At 40.7% G+C, this 25817-nt stretch overlaps 1 protein-coding gene across 3 annotated transcripts in view; it reads left to right on the top strand.

Moving 5' to 3' along the window:
• The window catches only part of cdh4 (cadherin 4, type 1, R-cadherin (retinal)), a 193505-nt gene extending 168951 nt beyond the window's left edge, over nt 1-24554 (top strand). For 2 of the 3 annotated variants that reach the window (XM_077603427.1, XM_077603426.1), the window contains 9 exons: nt 5168-5305; nt 8694-8879; nt 8981-9234; nt 12953-13104; nt 16031-16267; nt 20023-20256; nt 20435-20574; nt 21938-22102; nt 23106-24554. In XM_077603427.1, the coding sequence (XP_077459553.1) occupies nt 5168-5305; nt 8694-8879; nt 8981-9234; nt 12953-13104; nt 16031-16267; nt 20023-20256; nt 20435-20574; nt 21938-22102; nt 23106-23312 (1713 nt within the window). In that variant the 3' untranslated portion in view covers nt 23313-24554. The remainder of the gene's footprint in view (nt 1-5167; nt 5306-8693; nt 8880-8980; nt 9235-12952; nt 13105-16030; nt 16268-20022; nt 20257-20434; nt 20575-21937; nt 22103-23105) is intronic. The other variant, XM_077603428.1, reaches the window with a different exon arrangement.
• Nucleotides 24555-25817: the final 1263 nt, after the last annotated feature.

Raw genomic sequence — 25817 nt, 5'->3', positions numbered from 1 at the left:
CTCTGTTGAAAAGAAATCCTGTTTTTGCTTTTTAATTTTTTTCCACTGCACTTCATATCTTCCGTGCAAAGAACCACAAGACATAGAGCTAATGTTCTGCTAGCATTGCCCAAAATAAATAAATAAACGCAGACAGGAGGTCAGTGTGGTTTTTCTTGAAAGAAACTGGCAGCAGATGTTCAGCTCAAGATGTTCCGCTTTGCTCTAAAACATAGCCACCTGCCTCTACTCGTTTATTTGACAAATAGGGACAGGAAGCAATTGAACATAGAATAAATTCCCTCAAGATTGGGGAGGTCGATAGATTACTCACACGTTTACAGGAAACTGAGCTACCCAAAGTCCTTGATGGATATATTCAGTGATTCACCAACTGGGACTTCCAAGCCTCTGTCTCATCACAGAGGTTGGTTTTGAGGAATTACAGAGCTTGGTGTCATCCGCGTAGCAGTGGAATTGGATATTATTTTTACGGGAAATGGAACCGAGAGGGAGAATGTAGATGATAAAGAGGAGCGACCAGAGGACAGAACCCTGTGGGACGCCAGGAGAAATAGGGGGGCGATTTGGATAGTTGGGAGGCCAATTTAACAACTTGCGTGCGGTCACGTAGTGGAGGTAAACCAATCGTGGGATGTGTGAATGATACCAGTAGAAAAAAGTACTGATCCAAATTAGGATTGATGAGTCCTGGTGAGTTGTTAGTTTTACCGTTGAGCTTGTTTGGAATTTGTATTACTCATTAGTTGGAAACTGTCCGGATTTTCAACTATTTTAGTGGCAAAGAAGCCAAGAAATTATTTTTTAAATCCTTAAGACTGGCACCCTCTGTATACTTAAGACGCATTTTGGTCCAGCATCTGCCGAGATTGCACTTGTTTGTAAGCAGAGGATGCCCTGGCAAAGGCAAATGTTGTCTTTCATTCTCCCAGAATGTCTCAATACCCATGAGCCCCAGCCTCCAACTGTCTGGTGTGGAACAATGTGATCTGGCACGTTGCCAGACTGTCCACTCTTTTGATGCCAGCTCTATTCCAGAATCCTGGGCCTGTGCTGTCTGCAGGGGATGAGTTGCCACAATTTGGCTCTATTAGTGCCGTTGGATTGCACCTAGAGAATAATGCCGTGAGTCTGCATCCTTAAAATGGGCCGTGGGCTGGCTTGTCTGCGAGAGTCAGAGTTATGTTAACTCATGGCTGAGCATCCAAGCTCCGGGAGTAAGCCAGCGAATCCACTGGAGAATTGCGAACAGGATGCTGAATGAGGACTAACGATGCATGGAGGTGGATGAGGCCATTTTGGAGCCAACACTGCATCAAGAGTGCTGAAAAATATGTTCTCAATATAGTCTGAACTTTCTGTTGAACCTTTCTTAAGAAACTTTCTTCTCCCTTCTGTGAAGTTGCCACACTTTCTTCTGCCTTTGTTGCAAGCATTTTTTTACACTCTATTCCTCATTTTATTTTTAGACAAGGTCACATGTTTTGGTGGTATTTATGATTTAACACCTCGATGCAGTGTTTAATTAGTGACATTCCAGATCAGAGGGTGTTTTATGTTATTACTTCAATATACCTGACAGCAAAAACACAAGTGATTTTTTTTCTCTCTATGTTTTTAATGACTTAACTTTGCAAATATAAACCTACCGTGTAAAAAAGGAGATAAACACAAACTATTGACGAAGCTAACTAAAAATTTACTTTCCTGGCAAAGCGAATCTTGCGCATTTTATAATGAATTCTTCTTGGCTATTCCAAATGCCTTTCAAGTTGGGTTAATCAATTTGTCAAACCAACATATTGTGCCGTCTTCACTCTTAAGATGTGATGTGATCAGAAAAGCAATTAATTCCCAAAGGCTTTTTTTTATTGAACAGGATGTTAGAATCCTCTCACTGATGCTCTTTACTGTTTTGATCAATTTCAGTAATTCAGTAGTCTGCTTTTTTTGTTCTTTAATTAAAGGAGGATGAGCACGCACGCATTGTATGTTTCACAAGGTTTCTTCACTTTTGTTCAGTTTCTATAATTTATTTATAAATTTATTTTCACTATTTAAAGATTGTGGGCTGTTTGTCATGTTAATATAATGGTTTTTTTTAGGTCCGGTCCTTTTTTGTGTCCAGCCAAATGGGTCTTATTATCTTCTCCGTATAAAAGAAACAGCAAGCAGACCTCCATATAAATGTAAATCTGGTTTAATGTGGTTTAGGGAGATCACAGATCTGCACTGTGAAGTGGGCAAACGCAGCATCTTTTCACCCTAATCATCAAAGCCGCACTATTTTTAATTGAATTGAAATCTTTTATTATCATTATACAAGTATAATGAGATGACAAAATTTTGCGGTGATACTGTTGTTGTCACTTAGGATATTTTTTATTAATAACAGGAAACTTCTCATAGTAGTCTATGTAGAAATTCTAAAAAAAAATAATACAGTCAGATTTGACTGCTGTGACGTTTTAGTTAATGATTGATGTGTTTGATGTAGAAATATGGTTCTACTCGACTGGGTAAACATTTCGGCTATATTGGTAGATTTACAGATTTGAAGATAAATAAGTAAATGTATACTCATGCATTTGCCAGCATGTTTTATATGCCGCTACTGTTACTATTACAACGTGAATTCTGTTGATATCATATTGATCTTTCCTGGTAGACGGAATCTTTTACCACTCGGGTGTAATCACAGTCAAGTAAAAAAGAAAAGCAGTCCCTAGGAGTGTTCAATTGTCCAAATATGAAATTGATAGTGAGCAACAAGTTTATACTGGCTGCACCACCAGATCCATAAAGGTAACCTGACTCACTCTGATTGGAGTTTTTTTCTTTTTACACTTCCTGATTGACCTCCCACTGCACCTCAGCTGCACTCTTAAATGTAAGAAATCAGAAAAGTTGCCTTGTCTTTAGCAAATCGTCAACCTAGTCTGCAATTATAATTACAGTTTAGAGCTTCTTATGTGACTATTTCACTAGGAACAAGTGGATTTTCTCTTAAGCTTCGTATCGAGTTCAGTAATTTAAGAAATGTGAAGAGTGGCCTGGTTCTTGTGACTAAAAGGGGAACGGCAAAAACTTAAACTTAAATAATTAAAAAAAAAAAAAAAATCATCAAAACAGAAAAATCAACCATTTTCAAATTGACCTATAAGGAAGCTGAAAAAGTGCAAAGCTCGGGTAGTTTTCCAAAGTCAGATCTCAGTGGTTTAAAGTGCAGTTTGCATGTGCGCAAAATGCTTTGGGATTAATAGCGAAAGCAGTCTTGGACTAATTGAAATGCTCAGTGTTTCTACAGGGCTCATTAGAGAGCCTCTTACAGGCTTGTTTGGCCACTTTTGGACAACAGCGGGCACTTGGCCCCATGCGTGTGTGGGCTTGCATGTGTTTCCCACCTGTTCTATTTCACTGCTCCATTAGTCTATATGCATGTGCGCACTAAAAGGGCCCGTAAACACCCAACTCCCCTCTGATGAGATTTAAAACAAAACAAAAAAAATCCCTGCAGGTGTTAGATTGTGTCCTTTTCAGTCTATAAGGGCGCGCCACCTTGTGGCGGTCGTCCAAAAATATTCCCATAGCAATTTTTTTTCTGTTTAAAGCGCAATCTGTTTTTGGCTGGAAAATATCTGACCTGATCTTTATGAGACTGTCAAGACAGTCATCTAGTAGGAATTTGATTGGTATATCGTTATCACTCTAATTGCTGTCTGGTAAATAGAATCATTAATATGATACTTTGGTGTAGATTAATGAGCATTTGTGGACTTCATAATGACTCAGGGAGATGCCTAACGACCTCAGCTGGGTTTTCGAACTGTCTCGGTGATATGAATGCATCTATAATAAATTGCATCTTTTAATTACTAGTTTTAAAAAGCAGTCAGGTGGGAGAATGAACAGAAACTAAGCAAAGTATGCTACCAGTGACGTATAAGTGGTGTCCTTTCTATTATTTCATAGCAACCGGAAATGGTTGAATGATGCACATATACTTAGAAAGAGAACATTTAGTAACCATTTATACTGTAAAGATTGCCTCGGGTGGAAAATACATTGACATGTGGATTAAGTCGGAATAAATCTATGGAACACACTATACACAAAGCAATTGTTTTATTTTTTGACATATGGAACAGAATAGAAACTCAATATATAAATACTATTTTCAACCTACATACGTACCTTTATAAGTGACATATACTGACATGCAGAAACTATATGTCTCCTTCGTAGTTGGTAAAATAAATCTTTGCTGTCTTTTACACACCAAACTATAGGGAAGGCTCCCTGTGAGTACTGTGAGGTGAATTAAACAGTATTAGGTTTCCCACTGAGTACGTCCATATAGGGGGTGATCATTAGTCAGTTCAGATGTTTAGGTTTAGTGGCGGTGTGCTGTTTAATTTTGCTAGTGTGAAATATGTGCCTTGGCTTAGGAATGGTTTGGAAATACTGCTGTACACATGAAAAGCGACACGATTGCAACATAACATTGCATTATTTAGTGTGCCTACACAGAGCCTCGTTCACCAACTGACAGCTGTTGACAGCTGAGTGAGGAATCCAAAAGTTGCCTCGGTTTCTCTTTATCACGTCAGGTTTTTGACGTGACCAAGAGAATAACAGGATTTTTGAAGGTTTTTTTTCTACAGTATGTGATGGTGTTTTCTTAAAAACATATGAGCGATGCTGTACTTAACTAATGTGCTTTCTTTCGTTTTTTAATTAAATATTGATATAAAATGAAATGAGAAAGAGATAAGCATGAATACAGTTTTCATTTCGCTCTATATTAAGTTAGGGCAAAGGATGTGGCTAGTTTGTGTGCATGTCGTGACAACATCGGAAATAGATACTGCAGCGATAATCTTTGCCCTGAAAGAGTAAAAGTGAGTTCCATTTTGCCTTCAGCACTCATTAATTGGTGATACACAGCACTTGGACCTAGAACAACAGCATTGTTTTTCCCAAAAATACACAGACGTTTAGCCTATAACTTTCAGCACCATGGACAGTCACCACACTGCCACCGGAGATGATGTTTAATTGATTGTTTTGTTTCGTTGCAATCCAGGTCAAATTCTGGTTATATCTACTAGTTTGCTAACATTTTACTGATAACCTTGTTTTTGTTTCTCCACCCTTCTCCCTCTAGAAAGTCTCCCAGTACACCATAATTGTCCAAGCCACTGACATGGAGGGAAACCTAAACTTTGGCTTGTCCAACACAGCCACAGCTCTGATCTCCATTACGGATATCAATGACAATCCCCCGGAACTGACAGTCAGGACGGTGAGTCCAAAACTAAAATGATTTTGATTCTTATCATATTTTGAATTTCCTGCGGGATTTGTATTTCAGTAAAGTTATACTGTTACGAAATGAATGGCTTCATATTGCCTTTAAGGCAATGATCAGCATTCACCTTGTAAAAGTAGGACATTTTATCCACAATGCCAATTATGTTATAGAAGATAGGCTACAGCACCCCAATTGCCCTTGTAAGGAAAATGAATGGAAAATAAAAATAGAGTACAAAGGATTAATAATTAGGGCGGCCCGGTGGAGTGAGTGGTTAGAGCGTCAGCCTCACAGCTCTGGGGTCCTGGGTTCAAGTCCAGGTCGGTCCACCTGTGTGGAGTTTGCATGTTCTCCCCGGGCCTGCGTGGGTTTCCTCCGGGCACTCTGGTTTCCTCCCACATTCCAAAGACATACATGGTAGGCTGATTGGACACTTTAAATTGCCCCTAGTTATGAGCGTAAATGGTTGTTTGTCTGCTTATGCCCTGCGATTGGCTGGCCACCAATTCAGCGTGTCTCCTGCATCTGCCCCAAGTCAACTGGGATTGGCTCCAGCACTCTCCGCGACCCTAGTGAGGATAAAGCGGCTCAGAAAATGAGATGAGAGATTAATAATTAAACCTATCACAGAATACATGCTGGCAACACAAATACTAACATTCGATGTCAAATGGGGGCTAGAAAATGTTTTCTCATGGTCCTCATTTGGCCTCAAGCCCAAAAGTTTGAGACTCCATGCCCTTATGGTATATAGGGTGCATTCTGAGAGTCAAGCAATAGAACTTTCTTTCTGCATGAGAAGCCACAGGCAGACTAAAGCGTCCTCTCCATCGGACACTGTCATTCTTGTCCCCCCGGCTTCACTGTCGGCTCACGCGTGCCAGGACAGTTCCAGCCGCGTGCTCTGATAAGAGCTCCCCCGATGTCCACGCTCGAGCTCACCAAACAAGACAGCGGCCGACTCCTCGCACAACTGCCCCGCCCTCCATCTGCGTGGTACGCCGCTGACTGCAGTTCTCACGACAGCAGTCGACTAGAGTGCCGCGCATCGACAAACACTCGAGAACCTTCTTGTTAGCAGTTATGACATGTAAAACATGAACTCGCCAGCGACTTCCTTTAGTGAATCTATTCAATCGAATGGTTACAAGGGCATGCGTGGGAGACTCAAGTATATATATATATATAAAAATGATGCATTAAATGTATTTTAATTGCCTGTCAATGTTACTGCTTTTAATCAAACCTTCAAATGAATACAGAAAACCCCACAGAAGATGATTCATCAGGGAAGCTAAATACCTGAAAGAGGATGAGGACATTTTATTTATTTATTTTGTTCCACAGTTTCCTGTGTTGTTTTCCGCTCTGGGATGGTTTTGAAAGCAGCAGGAAAATGAAGATGATGTGTGATATTAAAAAAATGCGGAGTACAAGATAGTTCCTGAACGTTCCGTTCTAGGGCTTTTTTACATCACTGTTAGGCACAATAGTCTAAATTGGACTGAAATACCTTGGTCTGAATTACCTTTCATAATGACTATCTTCCGTTGTATTTAATGGAATGGTATAAATGTAAGTGTTAAGGGTTGTTGTTTTCTACAGTACAGTCTATATTAAGAGTCATTCCAGAATTAGAGGGTGCTTGATTAACTCAGTTTATAGAACAATGGTAAAAATTCATTATGAGATTTGTTTGATATTCATTCATTTTTTTATTTGGCATCATCACAGATAGCAGGGTTGTAAAACAGGACTAATGTTAGCTTATTTTTAGGAGAAGAAGCTAACTAATAATCTAGCCGTTACTGCTAACCAAAAGAACAAACTTATGTAAATAAGCAAAGAAGTGAAAAAAAATTCAAAATATTAATAATAAGTGCCGTATTCTGATCATATTAGGGTTGAATAGAGTGATATTTAACCAAAACTACGAATATGAAGACCACTAAGATTTTTTTGCCCATATTTTTTTATTTTTTTGACTTGGTCAATTTGATTACACTTGCATTTTGGATTGGATTTAAAATGTCCTCCAACAACATGCACCTCCAGAACATGGACCACCTTACAGGCACTAGTTTGTGTAGAAAATCAATCGCTGAATGATTAGACCACCTGGTGGATCATGTTTTAAATTAATTATTGAATCTAAATCCAATAATTTTGTGGCTTTTAGAGTCTTTGTGTATTATTTTTATACAACCCAATTGCCAAGGAAGGCTTCCTTTTAAGCACCGGTACATTTCATGTTTTTTAAATGAGGGTTTACCTATTTACTTTGCTTCAGCTGGTCTTTCTGTTCCATTTGCAAAGTGGACCCGGGGTCCCTTGTAACAATTAAGCGCAAAGCCTGTTCTGCGAACTCCCGCATTCTGTTGAGAGAGTGGCAATTTTGGATGCCACACTCACTTAGAGTCAGCGTCATTGTTTATTCCTCGGAGAAAGAACCTTCCATTTGGCACTCTGACAGCATGGCCAAACAGTCTTGAAAGGTTTTTAGTTGCGTGTGCTAAAAGCCTGGGGTGGAAATGAAATGGGGGTGCCAGTAGGCCAGGGAAAGATGGTGCATTTTTAATTTTAGTTCTCGCGCTTATCACCCAGGACATACTGCGGGCCAGAGCGGGACGTTAAGGATTGAGAGGAAAGAAGAGATAGGATGAGGAATTTGGCAGCTCAGATGCTGCATCCCTTCTATAAAGACGAAGCCATTACTAGTAAACAACAGCTGGCAGCTCTATAAGAATGTTTACCTTTTCACCGGGGAAAATATGGATTATTCGTTGGAAATGAGGGTCCTCGTGTAAAAGTTCAAGTCGCTAAGTTTGCTCCAGTTAGTTCATAAGGGACTTTCAAAATGCGGTTTGAAGAGGAACATTAGTGAACAATTAGTTGCCATGATTGCAGCATGGTACTAATTTCCATATTTGGATAGATAATTGATTTGCTTCTTCTAAATCACAGGTGCAAAACTCAAGGGCTCCGAGCAACATCATTTTGTCTAGCATTAGGTTGTGTTAAAAAAATGAGAACGACAGAAATGAGTGCATTTATAGTGTTTTTTCACCCTTAAGAAAAAAAAAATCTAAATAAATTAAGATTTTTGGAAAATGTAAAATCAAGTTTTCTATTTTCTATTAAGAGGTGTAAAAAAATTATTCAGACCATTCTTAAGTCAACAATATCTGTTCATGGTGAATTCATTTATTAACTGATTGATTATTTGGTAATTAACAAACAATGGCTTTTGAAAGGAAATCAGAGCTGGTACGATGTGTCCTGCGAATAACATGACTTTGACGCCAAACCATCCATGCAATGCATATAACACCAAATAATGTACTTTTTGTGTAAAAAGCCAATTTCTCATCCCATACAGTTTTCTGGAGAAGTGCCAGAGAACAAGTTGAATGTGGTGGTTGCCAACCTGACTGTCGTGGACAGAGATCAGCCTCACAGCCCAAACTGGAACGCGGTCTATCGTATTGTCAGCGGGGACCCCTCGGGACATTTCACAATCCGCACTAACCCTATCACTAATGAAGGCATGCTGACTGTAATAAAGGCGAGTGTCAAAACATTTCATCTTACAGTAGATTCTTCCCTCGCTTTCACTTCCCGTTGCTGCAGTTTCCTTCTCGTCTAACTCTTTACTTGCCTTTCTAGCCAGTGGACTTTGAAATGAACCGAGCCTTCATGCTGACTGTAGTGGTCTCCAACCAAGCCCACTTGGCCAGCGGCATCCAGTCATCACTTCAGTCCACAGCTGGAGTCACCATCTCCGTTCAGGATGTGAACGAGCCTCCCGTCTTTCCCGTTAACCCTAAAATGATTCGCTTTGAGGAGGGTGTTCCGGCGGGGACGACTCTTACGGTGTTTTCCGCTCAGGACCCAGACCACTTCGTCCATCAGATTGTCAGGTATGTAGTATGTGCCTGTGCATAAAGATATAAATCACATTTTACACCAATAGACAGTTTGGGGTCTCCAATGATACTGACATACATGAGAGTAGAATGAGTACAGTAATACCTTGACATACAAGTGCCCCAACATATGAGACATTCGAGACGCGAGGAAAATTCCAAGCTGATATTTGCCTTGAGATACGAGACAAATTTGAGATTTCGCCGCATTACCCTTGCGCAAAGATATCTACTAGCACTGGGCGTACAGGTTGCATTTTTGACCAGTTTTTTGCGTTAATCAGTGCAGAATTAAGAGAAAAACAATGGGTCCTAAGACAACCGGTGCAATGAAGGGTAGTGAGAAGAATAAGCGTATGATGACATTTGATATTAAGCACGAAATAATCAAAAAACATGAGAGTCAAAATACACCAAAAGGATCCACAGCCAATTGACGAGGACATGATTAGGGTGGTTTCTTTTTCATTTTACTTTAAGATGAACTGTACAACAAAAGCCCAGTAAATCCAAGAATAAGACTACATGAGTACATGGAGTGTCTGAGTGAGCTCATTAGGCTTTCAGATTACTTTAATACTTTGAGTGTCAACTTTTGTCTGGGAAGTTCACTATTTGTATTGCATATGAACCCTAGTGAAAATCATTTGTCATTTGTAAAAGCACAGTTCAGAACGCTGGTCAAAAAAAGGTTCAATTCAAACACATCAAGTTTGAAATGTCTTTGTACAATGACAAATGAATGCTTTTAACAAAATGGGTCTATATAGCCGGCACTTAAAAATTGCCCTCAAGTAACAGTATGTGGCCAAAAAAAATGCCTGTAATGTCATGCTTTTAGAGGGACAATTTGACGTGCCGTATTGTACTGAATGCTTTAAAAGCAATAAAAGCATTTAATATAGTAATTAAATATGTGAAAAGCAGTCAACTAAGGCAAGCTAATGTTGATATTGATTCAGAAAAATATATGTAACCATGCAAAGGACTGGAAAGTTAAACTTATTGGGAGAAAATATCTGAAAAATCTATATAAAGTAAGGTTAACAAAAATGAAAACGATATGATATAGATTAAAACGGATTTAAAATCAGCAACCGAAAAACTAAAAATGGAGGGCGGATGGTTGCCCAATGTAATTATTTTATATTCACGTAAATATTGTGTGCATTATAAACTACTTATTTCACGCTGCCAAAATTACCAATTTTTGTCATATATAAAATTTAAGTAAAGAAATAATTGTTTTAAATGTTATATCCATTCTTTCCCCACAATAACAAAAAAATCAGAGCAACAGAGCTTCACCTTGGGTTATGGTCTAGTAAATGATGACACAATTGTTCAAATCAAAGTCATTTAGAGTTGTCCTATCCCTAAACAGAAGCACTAGCATGCAAATTCAGTACACACCACATTAATTTTAATTAGGTAGACTAAAACCTTTGATTTCCGATATTCTAGCCCCCCCAGTCCCCCCAAATCCCTAATTCAAAGTAAATTGCAGGTTGAAACCTGACTTGATTTTCCCTCTTTAAATGAGTTTGTTGCTGGTGTGATAACCACAGGCAGTACTTTGGCCAAAGTTGATTGTGCTTCAACATTGTACACGCTCTGCTGGTCCTCAATTCCCAAACTTAAAAACTCTTTCCCTCTGAGTTGTCCAGCGTGGTGTGAAGCGGTCATTATATAATGAGCGAGATATTGTCCATCTCGCCTTCTCTGGTCCCCACCCTCTTCTCCTCTACTCGTCCTCCTAATTGAGTCTGTTCTCCATCTGTCATAACGTGGCCAACACGCAGAAGGCTTTGTGCCACCTAGGCATCGATCCTGTAGACCAGACACTCCCACATTCCCTCTAAAAGGCCCAGCAGCCTCATTCCATAGCAGAGGGAATTCCGTCCAATGCCATTGATTTTTCTTAATGTCAGTCAGATGACCTGTTCTAACAAGAAACCTCGCTGAAATGCAACTGAACGCATTTATTCCTGAGCAGGAACTTCATGGATGCAGAACACAAAAATAAAGGCAAACATGATGTTGGAAATATTTCGCGAGAGTGCAATTGGTTTTGGAATTTAATTTTGGGGGGAAAAAATATTATTAATGTGCTTCACATTTGCATTTACTCTTTTAGAAGAGTTAGTTTGAAAGTTTATCTAGCTATAAAAGGGTTTAATGCAGTTTCGTTAGATTTTTATGAGGGTTTTTTTGCAATAGAATTCATACTTCTTTGGATTTAGTATTTATTCTCTTTATTTGGCCATCTTTTTCAGGTTCCAAAAAGATGTTGTTTAGTTTGTTTTTTGGGATGAGGGATGAATGTTTCAGATCATTTAGATTTTTGTAATGGTTTTGACTTTTTACTGCTAAATCATGGGTGTTTTTTTTTTCATTTAAAAAAATAATATAATCATATAATTTGTCTCTTGTTTTTTTCCAATGCTATGACCTAATTTATGTGTACTAATCAGATGCTTTTCATTTGAAATTTGAACTTAATTCTAGGAAACTAATATATTTTCTTTCTCTCATAACACGCTTAAGTATTAAATTGATGGAGGGACTTGGACAAAGACACATTTGAACATTTGTTGACAATTGCTGAGAGATATTTGCTTTTTGTGTGCGTAGAAAAAGAAATTGATCTCTAAACCATGGCATTTTAAAAAGTGTTGCGCTTTTACTTTAGTTCAATGCATATGCGTGGCGCAAACTCTTCCCCCGCGAGTGAGGCGCTGCCTTTGATGGCTCACAATGACCCCGCCATTTTCTTTTCTGTCAGAATCTTACTGTTATTGACGCCAGCTCAAAGCTGATGTCTCCACCAAAGCAGCTTGCCAACAGATGCTCACCTCATGCTTAGGCGGGCTCGTTTCTGCTGCTGCCGCTGCTCCTACTTTGGATGACTTTGCATGAACCCCCCCCCCCCCCCCCCCCCCCCTGCACATGCACACAGAAAAAAGACTCCAAATTTCTCTAAAGTAGCCCCACAAACACAAGAGATCTTGTATAAGCCGAGAAGGCCAGATTGGCTTTCTAAACTTCTGGCTTTCTTTGTGTGAAAAGAAGAGATTTGAGGCCATTAGCCATCTGCCTTTTCGGTTAACGAGCCAAACGTAAAGATTGTTCTGCATTTATTTAGTCATGTAATGAAAAGGAATTGGTTAGATCCGTGAGGTGAATGATCAACGGAAACAGATATCAATAAAAATGCTAGTTATGAGAGAAGTTTTAATCATAAGTGGTTTATAGTCTTGTTTCAAATATTCTCTTGTCGCAATGCTATAAATAACTGCCGTCCCCCCCATCCCTCCCCCTGCCGCTGCCATTACTGTATGCCAATTCTGTTTGTGGCTGCGGTTAATTGGATTTGTCGTCTGTAATTTGAGTTATCAGGTTCAGCTTTCCAGAAATTGTCAAGCAGGTGATGACACAAGATGATTTTTTTTTTTTTGCTTGAGGGTAAAAATGGAAGGAAACTTGACAGTGATGTTCAGTTGCTTTGAATTTTGTCTGCATGTTTCAATACAAACATTTACGAATCTGAAGGGAAATGTGAGAAATAATGACTCTTGTTGTTTTTTTGTTTTTGTTTTCATGTCGTTGTTGTTGTTGACCAAAAACATTTAGGTTCTATATCAAAAGATCAACTGGAGAGCTTTTATCTAAATGATAAATTTGTTTTTTTTTTGTGTGTGTGTGCACAAAGGTACTCGAAGCTGTCAGATCCCGCAAACTGGTTGAGGATTAACCGAACCAATGGGCAAATAACTACAATGGCGCTACTTGATCGAGAGTCCATGTACGTCAAAAACAACATATATGAGGCCACATTTCTGGCTTTCGACAATGGTAAGTCTGGTAAGTCAGGATGGCCGTATCTTCAGTTACCAAATATGTGTTAACATTCCTAATAATTAATGTTACTTTTAAATTTTTACCTTTCTTTAAATGTCCATACTGATTTTTGGGGACTCTTTTTCAAGAATTTATCGTTACCAAATCCCTTACACTAATACAGAGTATTGGACAATAGTTTTACTCTTAAAAAAGATGCAGCTGGCCGCAATTCTGACATGACTTAAAAAGCAATTTACTTTCATGCAAAGAATTAAATGCAGGTGCAGCTGTGTGTATGTAATAATAGGATTAGGCGATTATACAGTTACAGTACTATATCATAACAGCCCTTTGATGAACATCGTAACTCGAATGTGGCTCAGGGCAAAAATGAATTAAAACCCCTACGCCTAGACATTGAATGTATCGAAACTACTATTCCCGATAGTACACGATTACATCATAGCATATAAACCGAATCTATTGACTTCTTTCACATGAATACATTTGGTAATTGGGTCATTTACAAACGTTTTTAAAGTCTCGGGGCACATTAAAATTTTAAACCTGCAGTTTTAATAATGCAGCAGTACCCCATATGCACCGAATGTGGCTTGCTAAAAAAATTGAAATATTAGAAAATGGAAATGTAAAAAGTTCTGGCGCAAGCTTAATGTCATCAAATTCTTGCCACGGTGTGTCATGAATGATGGGTAGTACTTTTTATACCTACCCAGGCGAGAGTCTTGTTAAATATGTGACGAGCAAATAAGAATAAAATGAATGTCATCATAAACAACCAGCATTCGCCACAACGCTGTGCAATAAGCTAATGTCTACCATAGAGCAGCCTGCTCTTTGTAAGGTGTTATTATTCCAGGGGGAAATGAAGCAGACCGACTCGTGCTAAAAGTGTCATCTGTCTATTGATTGTTTTGCTCAGCGTCAACAAGACTACATTACTCACATTGACTTGAATTGGTTTTACCTATTTGACTCGAGCGGCAAACAAAAAGGAAGCTACAAAGCACCAATTGAATCATAATTGACAAGACCGTCAAACGGCACCAGGTGTTTAGGCAACAGACCTTAACATACAGAAAAATATGCTCCAAGTTGCTGTCCCAGAGAGAAAACATTGTAACACCGATGAGCTACTGGTGGAAACTTGTCTTTTCCGCTTCAGTACTTTAGTTCAGATTCCTGACAGTGTGTTTGTGTGTGTGTGTGTGCGTGCGTGAGTGTGTGTTTGTGTTTGCAGCTGCTTAAAGCAACATTATGCACTGTGGTCTGTTTCGTTTAACAGAGTGGCACATAGCAGTTTCCATGTCTTGATGTTGGAATGTCACGGCCTTCAGAGTAAATTGACTTTTATTAGTTGTCACTTTTTAAGTACTGGATATGATTTGTCCAATATTGCCACCCTTCCATCCAGTTCAAAAGACTCAATGATATATTTGCTCCAGCAAATAGTATGAACTCTGGCTCTGGAAGCACCGCACACTGCCTTTCTACAGCCGAATGGAATAATAATGAAGGTGTTTCCACCCGACGGCTCTTGTTGACAGACAGCTGCTTCTCTCCATGGCATTCTAAAAACTGTCATTTTGCAAGATAACATTCGAGTTCGGGGTGTGTCTCAAACTTGGAGGCATAAATTGTCCACATTTTTCCACAACAACTCAGGGTAGTGATGTTCTAACCAAGCCTTGTTAAATAGTCGAATTGCGATCAATTTAACACCCAAGCAAGTCTGACCCAATGTCAACAAGCGTTGGATTAGAATAAAGGTTTCTTTATCAAAGTGTCTGTTTACAAATTGTCTATTTGGCAGGAAAGCGTGTAATCGTTCAACTGGTTAAGCAGTTCCAATTGATGAATGTAGTCGAAAGTATTGTTGACGAGGAGGAAGGCAATTTCAATGCTAGTTGGGATTACTCGGCTGACATTGATATGGATAGACGATCAAGATCTCCTCTCAAAATGCTCAAGTTTGACATTGAATACGCATTAATTTGAGCTAAAACACTGAATCTAAAGAACACGTCTACAAACCTCCAACTGTTCAATCATATCATTTAATAAACCAGCCTTTGGCTTTCATAGACAGAGATAGTATTCCAATACCGAGGAGCAGGCAGTGGCCCTGAAACAGGATCAATCACTGCTAACCATTCCAGTTCAAACAGGCTTGACCTTTACCATTGTCATTGCCGTTAAATTTGTTAAAGGAAACCCATCAATTACTGACAATAGGTGGCCAATTCTTGCAAAGTCTCCATGTTTTGCATACGTCCATCAAAATGTTTACTCTGCTCACATATTTCCCCTTCCAAAAAATGAAAATAGTTCTGCGAGTTTTCTCCATAGAAGCGGTTGAATTAAAGGCTTTCTCAGTTCTATGTTCATAAATTCGGCATAACTGAGTCCCCCTTTGCATAAAGCAAGGACCATTGAGGGATTCCTGAGTGAATTTGAATTGCAAGATTTTGACAGCCCTGACCTTAACCTCATGGCTCTGCTAGAAAAGAGCTAACAAGCCAGTCCTTTTTATTTACTATTCAATGAAGTCAAATGTTTTGGGGGGAAGAAATGAACAAAAAGGTACATTGCAGGTAAAAAGCTAAGACCATTCTTTTCTCCTCTTTTAGTTTCTCTAAAAGCCTCTTAATTTTGTCCAAAAGTCTTTGTGAAAAATTGTCAAATTCCACACCTTTGGCTTCAGAGCTTCTTCCATTGTAGAGGTCTATTTTTATCATGAAATGTTCCCCAAGTCATAGTTTGTGCGTTTAGTGAACAGTTCCAAAGCCAAACTGCCTTATACTTCTCTCTTGTGCCATCGGCATTTCACCTGTCACCTCCCTTTGTATTTCACATTATGCCACCTTCTCTGATGTTTACCTTCCTGCCTCATTAGATCAAATTGTCTTTTCTCTCCGTCATCCAGGTTCGCCTCAAGCCAGCGGAACAGGAACCCTGCAAATCTATCTTATTGACGTTAACGACAACCCACCAGTGCTGATACCCCAGGAATCCCAAGTGTGTCAACGGCCACGTCCCAACTCGAGGATCAATATTACAGCTTCGGACGCCGACTCTGACCCGAATGTTGGGCCCTTTGGTTTTGACCTACCTTCTTCTCCTCCCAGTTTGCGCCACAATTGGACTATCACCAGACTTAGCGGTATAAGATTGTGCTTTACTTTGGTAGCAATAGATCCACAAATGTAGCTTTAATGTTAATGAAATGTGTGTTGCCGTTGCATGGTAGAGTGTTGCGTTGAGCTTCTCAAGTGAGATTTTTGCAAAATGTCTCGCTGTGAGAGACACAGGTTGCATCCAACACTGACATATGATCTATCATTTGTGACAAATGAGCTCTAGTCACATCTTTTTTTCCCCGAGTAACCCATCTGTCAAGTAATCCACCCAGATGGATGTGTATCACAACAGTTGCCGTGAGGATAAATCTGATCACGTACTTGAATTGTTCTCCCATTGGGTCTAATGCAGGGGTCTCGAACTCAATTTACCTGGGGGCCGCTAGAGGCCGAGTCTGGGTGAGACTGGGCCGCATCAGGATTTCCACAAGAAAAGCACTGATAAAACATTCCAACGTTATCAAATATCTTTATTTTTTAACAAAAAATAATGAATTAAATAAATTAACTTAAAGATGAATAAAAAATAAATCAATCAGTAATACAAAACCAAATAATACTAATGAGCATACAGTAGATATAGACTGGCTGGCTAAGTAGAGAAAATGAATTATTTTTATTCCGTTTCAAATGTCTGTATTAACAGCTCTTTAACCTTTAACTTTCTGAACTTGAATGGAACATTGAACATGAAATATTCTGAACACGGCTTCTCTTGCCTACTCCTTGCTGCTAGAGACCTGGCAGCGCTTCTTCTCACATAGTCACATTTGGCTTGAGGGAGGAAGCAGTGGAGACCCTCAGTAGAGCTTGAAGATGCTCATCAGTAAGTCTGGACCTGTACTTGGACTTATTGAAGTTCAAAGTGGAGAAGAGCTTCTCACACAAGTATGTGCTACCAAAAAGGCACATGGTCCGCTTGAACCTTCGGGAAAGTTCAGGGAAGCTGGGGGTCAACTCTCTCAAAAATTGCCCAAGCTTGTCTGCTTCTCCACTCACCTCCCTGAACTTGGCTTTGAGTGCAGAGTTGCACTGCAGGTCAATGAGCTCCATTTGAAGCTCAGGAGGGGCATCTTGCACATCAAAGGAGAAGGGGTCCGCAAAAATTTGAAATGTGGCTTTGTGTGTCTTGAAGTCTGCAAATCTGTGATCAAATTCCTCCTGTAGCTTCGAAATGGCCTCAACATACTTCTCACCACTGAATGGTGTGCCTGCATCCACGAGAGCCTTGCATGCTGGGAAATGGCAAAGGTTTGTCTGAGAGAGCTGGGCTTTCCATAACACAAGTTTAGTGCAGAATGCTCTCACGTTGTCATAGGCAGCACTGACAAGTTGCCCCTGGCCTTGTAGCTTCTTGTTCAGTACATTAAGCTCATGTGTGATATCAACAAGAAAAGCCAAGTCCATGAGCCATTTGGGATCACTTAGCACAGGATCAATCAACTCACAAACGGCGTAGCTAGCTTTGACTGCTGCATTACTGTCTTTGGTAGCCTTCTTGAAGAGATCCTGTTGCCTCAGAAGACGTGTTTTAAGACTGGCAACCTGGTTGGCTCTCTCATCTCCCTGGTATTTTTCGTACCCCTCAGCATGTCTCGTAGTACAATTACGTTTCAAATTGTATTCCTTGTGCACCGCAACTTTTTCAGTGTAAATGAGACACGTCGGGGTGCCCCTGTGTTCAACAAAGAAATATTGCACTCCCCACTTTTCTTGAAACTGTCTGTGCTCATCACCGACCTTTCTCTTCACGGCAGGCTTTGAAAGAGACATCTCTGGGGCTCTGTAATATGATTTTCCACTTGGAATGAGTCTCGGGTTGATCTTTCACATTCAGTCGCGCGGGTTTGTGGCGCATGTGCACTTTCGCTCTCCGTTTCAATCGCGGAGATGGCTACAGACACTGACACAGGCTGGATCACGGATCATAGCGCCTCATTCAGTTCTATGCTGAGAGCAGCGGAGGAGTGTGCGCGCCGAGCGCAGTGATCGGCCTCACGGCTTCTCCTCCGCCCATCTGATTGGAGGAATGAATGAGTGAGTGAGCGAGGCACTGGACAGCCCTCCAGAGCCGTATACCTCACCGTGATTGGTTTATTCATCTCCGAACCAAAGTTCCCTCTAATTTTTTGTTGGTCTGAGCAGAAAGACAACCTCCCTGAGCGCACTGAGTACCAGTGTGAGCGACATCATCGGTACTCGGATGATTCGCCTAAAGACCGTTCGCCGACGGACGTTTGACAGACGGGCAGGTCGCCGAATGGACGTTCATTCGGCCGAACGGAGGTTTCGCCGAAACGGGATTCGAACGCTCGCCCCGCCGGATCGTGTGTGTACAAGTTTTTCAACCTCGGCCCGCGGGCCATATACGGCCCGTTAGGATTTTTAATCCGGCCCGCCGCCGGTGTTGTCCAAATTATAGTAAAAATCAATGTTCGTCTACCATCAATGGCAGTCCGGGAATAAGCACTCTTGGGCAGGCAGATGTAGCAGAACCGAGCCGTAAAATGACAGCAATCGGGTCAAATCCATCCTAAAACAGCATTTAATGATTAAATACAAATACTGGATGATATCGCGATGGAGGCAAAAAAACGTCTACAGACGTCCATTCGCCAAACGGCTCAAAATGCTCTCAAATTCGGTCAAATCCAGCTGAAAACAGCATTTAATGATTAAATACAAATACTAGTATTTGTATTTAATCATTAAACTAACAAATACTAGTACGACCTGTCCGTCTGTCAAACGTCCGTCGGCGAAACGTCTTTAGGCGAATCATCCGGTCACGACATCATCATTGCTCGCTATCGGCACACCAGTATCACACCTGCCACAAGCAGGTGCATGTCAATGTTCCCTCTAATTTTTCATGTAAAACATGCTGTAAAACAAGAAAAACATGAGTGGACAGAGCTACTGCCACTGGCTGCCACTTAAACGGCGCCATCATGGGGAAAGGGGTAAAAAAAAAAAAATAAAAAAAAAAAAAATAAATAAATAAATAAAAAAAAAAAAAAAATCGATCTTTCATATTAAGACGGGGGCCGCAAATTATCGTCCCGAGGGCCGCAGTTGGCCCGCGGGCCGCAAGTTTGAGACCCCTGGTCTAATGTCTCCATGTTCATTAATTTGTTCATTCATCTTTCAGTCTGGCGGCCCGGTGGCGCGAGTGGTTAGCACGTTGGCCTTACAGCTCTGGGGTCCTGGGTTCAAATCCAGGGTCAGTCCACCTGTGTGGAGTTTGCATGTTCTTCCTGGGCCTGCATGGGTTCCCTCTGGGTACTCTGGTTTCCTCCTACATTCCAAAAACATGCATGGCAGGCTGATTGGACACTCTAAATTGCCCCTAGTTATGAGCGTGAGCAAAAATGTTTGTTGGTCTCCTTGGGCCCTGTGATTGGTGTACCCCGCCTCTGCCCCGAAGACAGCTGGGATTGGCTCCAGCCCAGGCCGCGACCCTAATGAGGATAAAGCGGTTCATAAAATGACTACTGACTGATAAAATGATCAACTACTGACGATAGGTGGGCCAGTTTTGTAAAGTCATTTTTTTCAAATGTTTACTCTGCTCACATATTTTCCCCCTTCAAATAATGCATCGTGGGCTTCTTCTGCGATGTTGGAGAAGTTTTCCTCAAAGACTTGAATCATAAATAACCAAATGACTTCTGAAAACTCTCACACAAAGTCTGCTAGAGTATATTTTTATTTGGGGAACAGCATGTCTTGAAGTTGCTTCCTTGATATTCACAATCTCCTCTCAAACTCTTTCCAGGTGACCATGCTCAGCTGAAGTTAAGGATTCCTTACCTGGAGGCCGGCGTGTACGAGATTCCCATTACTGTGTCTGACTCCGGAAACCCTCAACTCTCCAACCGCTCTATGATCAGGATTAAAGTCTGTCCTTGTGACGACAACGGGGACTGCAGCGCCACGGGGGCAGTAGCGGCCGCCGGATTGGGCACGGGGGCCATCATCGCCATACTTATCTGTATAATTGTTCTACTCAGTAAGTACAATTTATTCAGCAGTTGCAATGTATTGTTTAAGGATCTTACTGCAAGTGTGCCAGTGAACTTCAAACCACGGTCTTGATTTGACATGCTATTTTCGATTTTCTAACGCAGAAGATTGGGTGTTTGTATATTCTTCGGACCCGCTAATATTTGGATGCCTCTTCGTTGCAGGCATGGTTCTCTTGTTTGTTGTGTGGATGAAGCGCAGAGAGAAGGAGAAGCAAGCAAAACCACTTCTGATTGACCCAGAAGACGATGTCAGAGACAATATCCTCAAATATGACGAGGAAGGGGGAGGAGAGGAGGATCAGGTACGTAGTGAATGTATTCACCACCAGCCAAAATCACAAAATGCTGTTATCAGACACGGGCGTTTTTGACATGATGAACACAAAACTCCCATTAACTTCCCGAATAAAAGCGGGAGGCTAACTCCCAGGTGGTGTACATCAGCACAAGACTTGGCAAATTGAGGTCAGCAAGACTGCATGTTTACTTTAAGTAGAGCAGAAAATGCTTTTTACATAGAAAGATGAATGTGCTCCCTGAGCACAAATATAGGCTGCTAGTCCAGAATTGGGCTTTTTTTTCTCTCTCACAAATCCTTTCCGTGGTCAAGAATTCACAGAAACAAGTGATATTGTAAGTGGAGAAAGTGGAAAAAATGACTGCCATAGGGACATTATTTTCTGTCAGTGTGCTGTGTTGCACCACTGCTTTAGCCTTATATAGTACTATTGTGTTTCTCTAAAGTAAAACTCAAACAATAAATGTTTGTTATGCCCTTTTCCTCGCTACTTTTGAGGATAATTATCTTTAAACGCCTGTGTGATAATTGGACATGAATGTGATTATTAATGATATGGAAGCTAGTTATTTATACTGACATATGATACAAGAACCTAGCCTTACAGAGATTTATGCTGCATACTCTTATAATGAAAAAAACAAGTACTTTACAATAACTTATGATCATTCCTAATGATATGAGTAGCAAACAATTACTTTCAACATTGTTTGTGAGTCAAGAAAGAGTGTGGGTGCATGCATATGATGAGTAATGTTTGATGTTCACCTTCACAAATGTAGAAGACTGTATTTGTCTCAGAGACGATCAGCCATCATGTCAGGCGGTGATTTGTTTCATTTAAAAAGCGTCTTCATTAATCTTAACACAAATGGTAAAAAATGACTTTGGCACTTATTTGGTGTTACAGTAATTTGCATGTCATCTCTCATTTTCAACCGCTTCATCCTCATTAGGGTCGCGGGGGGTGCTGGAGCCAATCCCAGCTGTCTCCGGCCCAGAGACGGACAACCATACCTAGGAGCAATTTAGTGTCCAATCAGCCTACCATGCATGTTTTGGGAATGTGGGAGGAAACCGGCGTACCCAGAGGAAACCCACGCAGGCCCGGGGAGAACATGCAAACTCCACTCAGGTGGACCGACCTAGACTTGAACCCAGGATCCCAGAGCTGTGAGGCTGACGCGCTAACCATTCGCCCTACCGGGCCGCCGAGGATATCATTATTATGCAAAATAGGAAGACAACACAAGAAGAACGGCCGTCATCACTTTTCTCCTCATTGCATTGCTCATCTCAGCATGGGGCAGATTTGTAAAGCAGTTTAATGCAAGTATTGCATATTTCTCCCCATGGTCTTTATCCAGGACTATGACCTGAGTCAGCTGCAGCAGCCAGAGTCTCTGGACCACATCATCAATAAGCCGACGGGAGTACGCAGAGTGGATGAGAGGCCTGTCATCCCCGAGTCGCAGTATCCAGTCAGACCCAGTCTGCCGCACCCTGGAGATATTGGAGATTTCATTCATGACGTAGGACCAAAAAAACTTTATTTATTTATTTTTTGTTTACAAACCAAAAATGTAGGATTATTAATGACTATATTTTGTATGGCTGGACATTCCAAAAAATTAACAGGAAAAAATCTAACAATTGTGAGACATTCATTGTAATGCTCAAGCACGAAATCGAACAAGACAGGTTTTCCAATGATGTAGCTGTATAACTGGGTTCACCAACTCCGGTCCTCAAAGACACCTATCCAGTCTGTTTTCCACGTCTTTCTCCTTCAACATAATCAGGATCGATCAGGGCTTCTGAACAGCTTGCTGACAAGTTGACCATTTGTTTCAGTTGTGCTAGAGGAGGGAAATACACAAAACAGACTGGATAGGGGCTCTCCAGAGTTGTTGACCCCTGCTACATACTGTACAGCATTGCTCAAATTATTCATTTTGCATTAGAGCTACACACAAATAACATTTTATAAACAAACTGCCCGTGAGTGTGAAATTGACTAGGGTGCGCGTCACATTTGTGGTAGGAGACAGAAAATTTGTGGTGAATTTAAAAGCGTATTCACACCTGATTTCTCTGGTCCGGTCCAAACCTAAAAAACTGTGGTGCGCGCCTTTTGGACACAAACCAGCAAAGTCCTGTGTGGACCAAACAACCGATCCGAGACCGCGCCACAAAGTTGGTCTCAGTTCGCTTGAAATGGAGCCGCGGTGCGGTTCGCTTCGTGTGTGAATACACCTATTTGCATGTAACAGGGTTTCGTAGCCAAGGGCATTATGGGAAATGTTGTTTGGTTTGCAGTACTTTGGCTAACATGGGTCAAGAATTTGACATGAGGAGTGAGGAATGTCTTCTAGTTATTTACACATCAAATTGACAAACTAGGGTATAGGAAACTGTTTTTGTTGTTGTTGATGGCGAGTGGTTTTATCTGTTTTACTTGAGAATTACCTGCAATTGCCAAGGTAAACACTATCATACAGTATATCAATAAAATCATTACTTTGGCGTCTCCAGGGTCTTCGGGCGGCAGACAATGACCCGACAGCTCCCCCCTACGACTCCTTGCTGGTGTTTGACTACGAAGGCAATGGTTCAACTGCCGGATCAGTCAGCTCGCTCAACTCTACCAGCTCGGGAGATCAGGATTACGACTACCTCAACGACTGGGGGCCTCGCTTCAAGAAGCTGGCTGACCTCTACGGGGGAGGGGAAGATGACTGAGAGCGAAGGAGAGGTTTAGAGGAAGGTGCGGGGCGCTGGGGGGTATCTTTAAGTTGTTGCTAGGAGTCAGGAGAGAAGGGTCATTTAGATGGCTGACCCTAAGAGCACGGGTAGAATCCAGGGACTTGACCTGGCCTCTCTACATGTGCGAAATGGACCCTTATATGGGCTGTATATGCTCACTTGGAAGTCTGGAAACATGAATTCCACTGCAACTGTATTCTGGCTTTATACTTTTCAAGTGCAAACCTGTCGGGTATTGTGTTTTTTCTTTTAATCTTTTTTTCTTTTCTTCTTTTTTTTTAACTTGCTGTTGTTCTCTCACCGTGCTGGACCCCGAACTCCCTGGGGACAAATCAAGGCGGTCGTGAGAGGCGCACTCGCTGAACGTATGCTTTGATTGATTGTTTAAAAGAAAACCATGTCTTGCTTTAGTCTCACACTGAAAAGAATGTTTCTTTCGGGGAGATGCCCTGTGACTCTTACTCTATCAACTTGAATTTCCTTAGAACAGAAGCACTGTCATTTTATAAAGTGCCTTTTGTGGTGTGATTTTTGTATCAGACTCCTGCTATCTCAGGATCGGTTGCCATTCATGCAGTACAGGGAAGAAAGCCTTTTCTGTCATTGCCTCCCATTTCCCCGTCAAAATCCACCTTGCCTGTCACATAACCCCACCGTTCTTTTCTCCTCAGTGTGGTCCTTGGTCAGAAGAGCACAACCAGGGCACATTTATGGCTCTCGGGTGAGTGACAAATTCCCCCAAAGGCTTAGTTTTCTCCAAGGACTGTTTGGTTTATCCGTCACAAACCTCTCCCTAACGTTAACACAAATACAGGGAGGAACTGGTATCGAGTGAGTGACATCATTTTGATACTTTGGGATTTGTAAATTGGTGGACAATGCTTGCCTTCCTTTCGCCGACTCATACGTTTTAGGGAGCCTTGATGTTGAGATGCTTTGCTTGCCCTGTACGGTTGTTGTGATGCTTTCTCCACAGTGTAAAGCTTCTGTTGGCATGATCTGAAGAAAGACTCTGACAAGTCCTGAAACATTATTGACACCTTTAACATTCCCGTTTTTTACAGTCCAACAAGAATATTGAAAGGTGCATGATTTTTTTTTTCAAACTTTTCCTCAAATCACTTGTTAGTAATTGGTGAGAATGTGCAAATAGTCAACAGAAACTGTATAAATATACTCTGTATAAAGACACTGAGAAAATAAAAATACTGTAACATACACATTTTTGAAGTGTCGCTGGCATTTGCTGCTTCTTTTGTTGCTTTTGGTTTTTGGCTATCCTAGTCTTCATTTATCTTTTATTTATTTGTTAAATGTACTGAACCTTGAAACATTTTCTCGCAGCATACGCCAGAGCTTTTGTAGTTAGAAAATGTGGTTTTCTTTACCAAAACACATACTATCGTTGAATAAAATCTCTGTGTTCAGAAAATTAGACCAACCTATTGGCCTATTCACTTGATATAAAAATCTCAAACTTATGTTTACCGCAAATTAATAACTTTCTGTTTCCTTCTAGTGCTAAATTGACAAATGCTGGGCTTCTCCTGGACAAGTTATTTTCTCCTTTTCTCGACAAAGTCACTCCCTTTTCTTCCTTCTGATATCTTCCGTCCTCCAAAAGCTCTGCAAAGATACAGTAAGGCAAACAGGTGAAGTACATAACAATCGGAAGGTCAAGATTTTTATGTTCTGAGCTGCGTGTCTTGATATTCCTGTGAACTTTGACATGTTTTTGTACTATAAGGCGCACCATCAATGAACAAGCTTATTTTCATCATACAGCCGATTGTAATGTGCATTAGTGCAATGCATTTTGTTTTTTGTCTTATGTTTTAAGATTGTGGTTGGTGGGTTTCATACTTTTTTACGTTTTTTGATCATTTCAAATTGCGTACACCGTATAACAACTGTTGTACAGGATTTTTTTAAAGTATGTTTATTGTAAATCTCGGATACGTATCGTCTTGGTCACTGGTAGTAGACAAAAACGTCGCCGTCCACAGCTAATATTGTCATGCTATAAGCATGATATGCGCACTCGCATTCCTCTTTCACAGGTCCGCATTTTCACTATATAAATATAGCACGTCAGCAAGCAATGTACCTAAACAGTCAAGCTGTCAGCGTCATACAGCGACATCTACAGAATCTTGAATTTAGTGCATACTGATTGGGCACCTGGTCTACTCGGGAGAAAATGTTGGAGTTTTAAGTTTTAAATGAGTAAATATGTGCCACGTTGCATTTGTACGGTTTTTGATCATGTAGTAAGGAGAACTGCAATCATTAATAAGGGGAGCAATTGGGCGAGGTTGACAGGTATGTTTTTTTTAATTTATGTAAATTTTATTATATTGTTTTATTCATGGGTTTTGGTAATGGATGAATATACTTCTTATGTTTGTTTCTAAAAAAAAAATAGATTTGAAGTCATTAAGCACATAGAGAATTCCTAAATAAGGTGCACTGTGATATCAA

Source organism: Stigmatopora argus, chromosome 6, assembly GCF_051989625.1.
Source record: "Stigmatopora argus isolate UIUO_Sarg chromosome 6, RoL_Sarg_1.0, whole genome shotgun sequence".
NCBI lineage: Eukaryota > Metazoa > Chordata > Actinopteri > Syngnathiformes > Syngnathidae > Stigmatopora > Stigmatopora argus.
This window is presented reverse-complemented; position numbering and strand designations above follow the sequence as displayed.